Source organism: Oryzias latipes, chromosome 10 (assembly GCF_002234675.1).
Source record: "Oryzias latipes chromosome 10, ASM223467v1".
NCBI classification, from domain to species: domain Eukaryota; kingdom Metazoa; phylum Chordata; class Actinopteri; order Beloniformes; family Adrianichthyidae; genus Oryzias; species Oryzias latipes.
Genome location: NC_019868.2, coordinates 2,168,878 through 2,178,535, shown reverse-complemented (window position 1 = coordinate 2,178,535; position 9,658 = coordinate 2,168,878). Strand labels below are relative to the sequence as shown.

The following is a 9,658-nucleotide window of genomic DNA, read 5'->3' as shown; positions in this document are numbered from 1 at the left end:
ATCAAATTGATTATAGTAGACGGTCCGGTTCTATGCACGTTCTTACTTCAGTGACATCATAGAACCATCATCATCCCCAGTAAACCCCAACTATCATGGATGATAACGCTCCACCACACGGTGCCAGAATTGTCACAGCTGGACTTCAGGAAAAGGGAGAGGCCTCACATGGTTTGGCCAGCATGACCCCTGACCTGAACCCCATAGAGGAAGTATGGGACCCGCTGAAGCAGAGACTGGTGATGATCGGACCCCACCCCCAAGAGACCTGGCAGAATGGAACATCATGAGGCAGGTGAGAAGCAGGAGACGACGCTGTCATTGCAGCAAATGGTGGAAATACCCGCTATTGATGTGGTCATTTTTGTTGTTTGGGCTCCTCTTTATCATCGTCTCATTTATTATTAGCAATATCAAAGGTAAATAAGTGAATCCTGAATAAAATAATAGAGGAGCTCCCCCCACCCACAGCTTCAGAGGCTCCTGGCTGAACTCATGTCTGCTGACCTGAAGCAGCTTCTCCATATTCACAAAGACTCCTCTCCTCACCTATAAAGCTCTGCAGTCCAGGTCAGGTGTGGCGGCTCATGATCATGAATCGGTGTGACCCTTGTTTTCACCAACCTTGTTTCAACATCTTTTGGTAACCCGCAGATTCAGTTTCCTGTCGCACATGATCATTATGGGGTGTGACACTCTACACGTGTGCTTCATGAGATGCTACAGGTTAAAGACGACTCCGGCTTGTGATATAAGACACATTTATTTCACAGGACAGGAGTGAGACAAGAAAACAGACAGACAGTCCAGGCGGTAGCAGAGCGTCCATGAATAACAGCATCCTGGTCCGCCTTGCTGCCGGGGGCTGCTCTACTGAAGACCATTCCTCACTTTGTACTCGTGCACATCTGTGCTGTGCTGCTTGAAAAGCTGTAGACAACAGGCTACATGTCAGTCTCAGAAAACTGCAGGTTTTAACCAAGCCCACAAAGTCCCTTCACAATCCAAAGTCAAACTGGTGGTACTAAATGTTGCAGTTCCTCATGTGACCACAGGAGGTGCAAGGGAGCGGATTTCCCATGCCACCAAACCTAATTTGAACCAGCTGTTTTGATTAGAACTAAAAGGTCTGCATTATTATGGGCGTGTTATTTTATTTACGAGTGAGTGGATCCATGATGGATGAGAATAAATCTTAGTTTTTTTTTCCACCCAAACATCTATTTTGGAATGTCAGAGGTGGGCAGAGCAAACTCCAGTTCACCCCTTGCTTTAATGTCAAAGATTATCTGCCCTGGGTAAAGAAATGGAGGGGGACTTCTTCTTCAGGTGCTCACAACCAGACTCTCAATTCAGAGCATCTTTCAGCAGCAGTACAGCAGAGGACTGGAGCGGGGTGGTGAGGACCGCATGGGGACATTGGAGATGCAGTCCACCAGATTCCTGCACTAAGATCCACCTTAAGTACATGTAAATAAAGGGTTTACTCCATTAATGTTCTATGCCCATGCAGCCTCTAAACCCAGGAGACACTTCCGAAAAATAAGGAGATGATGGAAAACATGAGCCCAGTCTTTTTGATCAGCCTTTGGCTCATGTGTTAATGTGAAGCCTGATCTCACCAAAGCCCAGAGGAAGGCGGAGCTCCCGAAGGCCAGGCCCACCCGCACCCAATTGGGGTTCCTGGTGTCAGTCTTGGAGCTTGTAAAAGCAGATCTGGATCCAACTGAAATCACAATCCGACATTTAAAAAAACAAAAACACCTGAAAAAGTTTTCTTCACAACATGACATTATTTCAACGTGGTTTTATGATGTTGCTGTGTTTATGCCTGTGCACTGCAGTGCATCAGTGCTAACCCTACACCTGCCAGTCCTGTCCCTATTTGCGAAAACCTCGTTCTGACCCGGTTCTGGGCTGGGTAAAGGTGGTTCTAAATAATATAGAGTCTACAATCTAAATAGAAGTCCTCCATCTTAAAATATGTGATTTTAGAAACATGGGTAGAGTTTAAACACGCTAATCTGTGCTGTTTTTGTCCAGATTCTTAGATAGCATCCCTGTATGTTAAGCTAGGCTAAGCTAAGGTCAGGCTGAACTGCAGGGCTTCAATGTAAACACGCAGGCCGCAGGCACGCGCGCACCCAGCCCCCGATGGTTCTCTGTGGTTACTCGTCTTACCTCTGCTAACGAAACCAACCCGTGACAACAACCGGGATAAAGTCATCGTTACTGAACACCCGTTCGGTCCGCCGCACAGGATCGATTAAACAACCTGCAGGCCTGACGTACAGAACGCTGAAAAGTCGAGCGGCCGCCCTGACGGTACGTCACGTGACTTTCCGGACATCAGTTCACTGACAGCGTTAAACGTTAAAAGTCTGTTCGACTACATTTCATTTATATTCAAAAATATAAATAATTAATTAAAAAATATGTTATACAGTAAACCCTTGTTTATCGCAGGGGTTACGTTCCAAAAAGAACCCGTGATAGGCAAAATCCGTGAAGTAGAAACCTCTATTTTTTTTTAACAATTATTATACAATTAAATACTCTGTTATACATTGAAAAGAAGAACAAACCATTTTACAGGCTCAAACATTTGTTTCACAAATCAAAGTACTTTAAAAAAGTTTTTTTTTCCACAAATAACTTCTGTACAGTACTGTCAAATAATAATTTTAATCATCAATGTGAACAGAAGGCTTCAAATCGCGGAGATTAGCCCCGCCCACCGCGACCCGAGAGTAATTGAATTAAACGGGAGAAAATTTAAAATGATCATGAAAAAAATACAAAGTACAAACGGACAAATAGTGGCTCAGGTGTATTTCAATGCTCTTCAGTCTGAGAAGCTGCAGTGTTTTCTCCTTCTCAAGCCCGCGGTGCAGCTGTGTGTGTTTGTTCGGGAGAAGAACATAGTGATTGACAGTTGGTGTCGCTCTTTTTCTATGGGTTTTAGAGAAACAGGAAATTGCAAGATGATTTGCATGTACGTAATTTGTAAAGCTGATTTACGTATGTGTACATTACATTAAACTGCAACATTATTGACGCGCAGGTAGAGAAGAAGCGGAGTGACTTTTTTAGCCAATCAGAATGCAGAACACAATGCACGATGCAAATCCGTGAAGTAGCGAAACCGTGAAAAGTAAACCGTGATATAGCAAGGGATCACTGTAGTGAGAATTTTAACAAGTAATAGAAAACGTGGGTTTCTGTGGCAGACTTAGCAGTTTGTGGGCCCCAGGCGAACAATAGCACGTGGCCTTTTCATTATTTTATTTATTTTAGAAAATCCTTACTTAGGGTAAAACCATTTTAGACAGCTTTTCCACTTTTAGACAGCATCATTGTCAAGAATCCAAATGTTTTCATGAGAATTTAAAAATTGAAATCACATTTTAATGTTAAAAATGTATTTTTTATTATATACATTACTTTTACTTAGAAAAGACATTAATTTAATTGAATGTGCTACTTTGTTCATCACTCACTTCCTAGTAGAGCGAAATAAAATCTTTTTGAACTTGTCAGGTTTTATTGAAGAAACCAAATGAGACAAACTACTTGAATGAAGAAACAAAACAATAGACTTCCCATATGGCTTTAATAAAGGAATAAAGAAATATTTTCAAAGTTACCATTTCTCCCTCTCCCCTTTCTTTACTATTTTCTTTACTTTTATTTACATTTATTTCTGTTCTATGTGAAGAAATGCAAAAGTTCCCCATTGTAAAACAAATAATTAAATAGTTAGTTTGCATTTAATATTATAATGGTTGAAAGAATGTGAGTTGATTGGTTGGCCCTCACACTCTTTCACTTCACCAACTCTGACCTATGGAAGTGATTCTGTAGCATAATTAAAAATAAAAGTCAAAACCAGAAATACTTTTACATTTTCAAAACGAAGCTGCATTTTTGACTCAAAATTAAAATGAAAAAGCAATCCTTCAAACTACATCATCCTTTATATTGTTCTGGACACCACTGGTAACACAAATTCATATGATGGTTTCTCAGATAACATTCATGGCAAACATTCATGCAGAGCTGCTTTCAGCCTCTCACACCTTCAATACAAATCCATCAATGTTTGCAGGTTCAAACATTCTGTGTGACTCCTGAGCTCCAGTGATCCTTTCATGAACATTTTCTAGCATCAGGTTAAAAGAGCGAAAAGCAAAACAAATGACACCAAAAAAAAAAAAAAATGTTTGCCCAGAAGTCACTCAGGTCTAGAAATGATTGAAAAACAAATCTTACCCAAGTTCTGTGGATGAGTTTTGGATTTGAAGACAACAGCTAAAAAAAACAGTCTAGCTTGGATTTCTGCACTGCTTTAATGATTTTACTCTGGAAGCTTTTCAAATCAAAACAACTAGTTCAGAAGTGTTTAAAGTGTTGCTTAGGCAACCAATAATAATAACTTTAAAATTGAACTGCATTCTGCATTCTGCTTCAAGAGGCGCAAAGACCCTCTGTCGTCCCCTAGTGGATGCTAATGTAAAACATGACAAAAAAAAAAACATGACAAAAAATATATATATTTTTTTTATTTGAAATAGTTAATTTCAAGCAATCAAATAAGAATAAAACACAAAAACATTACAATCATCAGTTATACATTCATACAATGACGTGTCAAACTTAAGATAATTACAAATGAATTACAGAATGAAAACTGGATTTCAAAAAATTAGGTTGGATTCTGCTCCACACCAGTCTTCCTCCAAACCCGTACACCTTGATTCTGAATCTAAAGTTGAACCCAACTGACAACTGAACTGATCTGGATCAATTGAATGACATTTGGGGACCCTGTGCTGGGGTTTTGAGTTTAGTTGGAGAAACTTTACAACATTCATGTCCTGAATAATCTGGACAGATTTCTCCTGAGTACTCGAACTGTTTAAACGTCAAAGTTTGGATGGCTGCAGAGCAGACTCCAGTTCAGTGCTTTGCCAGCTCAGGAATGTGTGATCCTGGTTCAGGTAGGGCGTGAGGAACTCCTGGAAGTTTCTTTAAAGAACCACCTCCTGGAACATTACATATTTACTAATATGTTATTTTACCACAGTTCCTTTTTAAAATACTTATTTATCATCTTCCTGGCGCAACTTTCTGCCATTTTCAAATCATTCAAATGCAGTGCATTGTGGTCTATATTCGCCAATGTAGTGAGCATTGCTGCAGACTGGTTTTTCGCAGCGAATTCGGGGAAATTTCTAGGGCCCATGATGTGGGACTTGTAGATTTGGACAGCACTAGGAAATGGCGAACGATGCTGATTATAATGCTAGCACTTTTAGCCACATTTGTATTAAGTTACAATTATCCAGTGACAAACCTACACATCACTAAGTCACTTGGGTCATGAGGGGTACACTGTCATGAGGTACCCTCAGGAAAGAAGGGAGGTGGTGGGGGCCTCCACCAGTCAGATGAGCCTCAGCCTTCTTTCCATTAGCTAGAGACAGGCACAATGACGTCAAAGCCTTTCATGGCTCCAGTGATTACTTGATTTCACCGTTAAATTTTTGTACAATTCTTTTGTTTCATCTTCACTTGGCTTAGTTCTTCTGGCTCCGGAGGGATCACATCTTAACTAGAACAAAAAATATTTCGAAGTAAATGTATATTTGCTCATTATTCCAGAATTAAAGTGTGAATGATCTTTAGGAAGTCAACATTTACCCTCACCAGTCATTTTTTACCAAGCTGACCCTCTTCCCCTGAGTAATGCATCAGTATTGCTTTTCTTAGTGAAGACAGGCTTGAATTCTTCATATGCTTTCATTAAGACCTCCAATGACGCCACTGAAAAATATGCCTCGCTTTTCCTCTCCTTGACTTTACGCGGTGTATCATGAATTCGGTGATCTATAGAGGGCCTTTGTGTCTTCAGCGTGCACACGGGTTACCTCTGGAGCTCATTGATTATCAGATGGTGAGTTCAACCTTTCTGGAACAGAAGAGGTTAAAGCATTTTTCAACTGGAGCTGTCAGGTAGGGAGGGCTGGTAAGTATAAAGGACTTAAATGCAGAGACGGGAGGTACACGGTTCAAGGGCAAGGGGTTTATTAAATAAGAAAAAGCGCTGCAGAGCAGGGGAAAAAAACTGAAATTACTGTGGGCTAAATAGGAAACCAGGGCAAAAGACAGTCAAGGAAGAGACAGTATGGGCAAGCACAAGAGATAGGCAGAGACAAGACTTAAATACAAACAGGACTGACAAGACACAGGTGGACATGATCAGGAGAGATTCGGACCAGGGAAGTAAACTCCAAAGCATTACAAAACAGGAAACCTTTTGAAATAAAACAGGAAACAGAACTCAAACATGACAGAAACAAAAAGAAGTAAAAACTAAGGCAAAGAAACCCAAACTGTGACAGGAGCACGATCTATGGTTTCACATGAAAAGGCAATTCCAGGAACAGCAGCTGCCTCCTCATACCTGAAACTTGAGGAGAAAAAAGTGTTAGGTTGGTACAATCATAATCCAAACCAATGCAACCAGTTGAGTTAAAAAAAAGAAAAGTTTTACATGATATACATTAAATATTGCTATATTCATCAATCCCTAAACAACTCATTATCAACAATTAATAATCTTTAACACTTTAGAATCATCTTTTTGGAAGACTATTTACTTTGATGTTTCATGTCAGAGTCAAAGAATTTTCAAGGACACTGCAGGGAGTTGAACCCCGTGTAGCTGAAGCCAGAGTACCATCAACCAGTGCCTTTTGCTTTCTGGACTGAACATGGAAAGCAAAGAAAAAGCTGGAGTCCAACCAGCATATATACCCTCTCCATTTCTATGGGCTTGGGACCATCACAGAAAGAACACAGGTTTGTGACTCTCTGAGGCTGGATTACATATATGTTTTTATTTATTTATTTTTTTTTCCAATTTTTTTTCCATTTTTTTTTTATTACACACTAAAAAATAACTTGTTGGTGCACATTATATACATTTTCATAAATTTGTGGAAATAAAACCTAATACAGTTTAATTAATGACTGGAAGTAAATATTTACACTTTGTCAAAAGCTCTAATTTAACCATAGAAAAATAGATGTTATGAAAATCTTTTAAATGTTTTCCTGGATATTACCAGTGTCTTGTGTCATTCCATTTAGGAATCTTGATTTTCACTTTTGTGTGTGTGGGGGGAAACTAGAGCACCCAGAGAAAACCCCACGCATGCATGGAAAGAGAACAGCAATTTAACCATGCAGCCCGTTTTTTTGTAAATGGTTCAAGTCCGTTTATTTGACATAAAGAGGATGTAGCAGATGTTGAAGTCCTTTTATAGTGATTGTTGTACGGTCCTAATGTATTTTTTCTTGATAGTGGGGGGAAACTAGAGCACCCAGAGAAAACCCCACGCATGCATGGAAAGAGAACACCAATTTAACCATGCAGCCCGTTTTTTTCAATAAAAAAAAATCCAAACATAAAAACTATCAATACTTTTTTTTTAAGTTAACTTGTTAAAAGTAAATAATTGAATATAACCAAATAAAAGTCAAGATTTAATCATTTTTAGAAAGATAAAATAAAGAAAATATCAAACTTTAATTGACAAACATAAAACTATCAAATTATTTTTTAAATTAACTAATTCAAATTAAATGTTTACAGAAAACAAAAAGTCAGTATGTCAATAGACATGGAGATAAAAAAACAAATTTGAAGTCAATATGTCAATAGACAATGGAGTTAAAAAAACAAATTTGAAGTAGCAACGATTTAAATAGACCTAGGAAACATGTTTGAGAGAAACCCAAAGTTTAGATCTGATTTTGTCCAAAAATGTGTTCAAGTCAAAGACATTTGATTCAGCCGATTTAGAAAAGTTCTCTCACTAAAATCCCTGCTATCAAGAGAACAGGTTGTCAATTCTTGTGGTTCCTATTGGAGACATTTCTTGATGGCAGTCTGAATGTTTTCTAAAAAGACTTGATTCCCCTGTATGGTTAAATTGACTCCATCAGGCCCATAGATGTTCTTGTCAGCTGGAAGCAAATTTTCATGCTCAACCACCACATGGTACAGGTCAGTATACCCCTTCATAATTGTATTGACAGAGGTCTGGAGTTGATTGATTTCAGCAGGATTTCCAAATCTCCCATTTGTTCTTGGAATGATGAGGGATAAAGCTGTTTTCATTTGAGGATACGTTTCTTTTAGAACCCTCAGGTCTTCTGCCATCCGACTTGCAATCACCGTTGGAGGAATTGTTCCCAATTCATCCCCTTCAGCATGAATGAGCAAAACTTCAGGGGGACCACTTTCCTCAAAGATTCTTTGATGGACTTCTTTAACAATGTCCTTCCAGCCCAAGTCTTTCTCTCCAATCCACTTAACATTGGGATTGGAATGAAGGCTTTTTGCAAAGGAATCATCAGCTGCAAGCTTTGCTTTTGAAATGGAATGTGAGCCAACAATCCAGACATCAGGTGCTCCTAGTAAAGGATGTGTTCTGGTTGTTGGTGAGCTGTCTGACCAAATGCTAACTTGAGAGGAGCCAGATGTGTCCTCTTCCATTTCCTCAGGTTGGATGACAGTTTCTGGTGAACTGGCAAAAGGACTTTCAAAATCCGGTTGATCCTCACAGACTAGAGCCAGATGTTGGTGGACATCTTCATTGATTAGCTTTATCTTTTTGACTGGGGACGGGGGGTTCCTCTGCACTTCTTTTTCTCTTCAGCAAAGGCTTGTTGTTGTATGGCCAGTGTTCCTCCTCAGGTGGTGACTGTGCATTTTCAGTGATGTTTTTTGGACTAATCTTTCTTGTCATCTTTGGTGCAGGCAAGTAGCTCTCTAAGTCTGTTTCTGAAATGTGTTTCCTTTTCAGATTCAAACTTTGGCACTTTAGTGCGGATGTCTCCATTTCCGGCTGTCTCACTGTTGGAGACATTTCATTGACAAACTCTTTTGGAGGCTTTTCCTTCTCTGGTATTGTTATCTGCACCTTTGGAAGGATGTGTGGGACGTATGGGGTGTCATCATTCACCTGAGGTTGGCCTCTTAAATAGATCTGCTTGAGAATCTGCACAAGGGTGTCACGGATAGCGCTGACAATCATTTTAAATCCTTTTTCGGGTAATTTGATTCCATCCGGTTTGCACTGATCGATTCTAAATGGTAACAGTCTTGGATGTTCAACCACAGCACCGTTGAATAATCTGATGTTGAATTGAATATTCTTTGTCACCGGGATCCTGTCTTCATTTATTTTCCCTGGATGGAAATTCCCCCATCTTGATCTTGGAGTTAAGAGGGAATACACAATTTTAATTTTGGGAAAAGTGTCATGCAGACATTTCAAGTCCCTCAGCATTTCACAGAGATCAGACACATTGGTGTTGCCAACATGGAGAACTAAAACGTCTGGAGGACTCTTTTGTTGGGAAACCTCGCTATAGAAACGATTCAAAACATCCCTCCAGCACATCGTTACTTTTCCAATCCAATTAATTTTTGCATTGAGTCCAAGGTTTTCTCTGTAGCATTGATTTCCTGTACGTTGTGCTCTTTTGGTGTAATATTCTGACCCCATGATCCAGACCGTGGGCCGTTTTCTTTCTTTACCACGAATGTCTTTCTCTTTTGTCTTTGCTGATGCAAAGAGATTTT

The 9,658-nt window shown here is 39.5% G+C and overlaps 1 protein-coding gene across 1 annotated transcript; it reads right to left on the bottom strand.

The window, feature by feature from the left end:
* Positions 1–744: 744 nt before the first annotated feature.
* ndufc1 (NADH:ubiquinone oxidoreductase subunit C1) lies at positions 745–2,370 on the bottom strand. The gene is made up of 3 exons (XM_004086480.3): positions 2,182–2,370; positions 1,623–1,726; positions 745–930 (listed from the first exon to the last, which is right to left on the bottom strand). Exons 1-3 carry the CDS (start codon positions 2,225–2,227, stop codon positions 871–873), a joined length of 210 nt encoding a protein of 69 aa, XP_004086528.1. The 5' UTR covers positions 2,228–2,370; the 3' UTR covers positions 745–870.
* Positions 2,371–9,658: the final 7,288 nt, after the last annotated feature.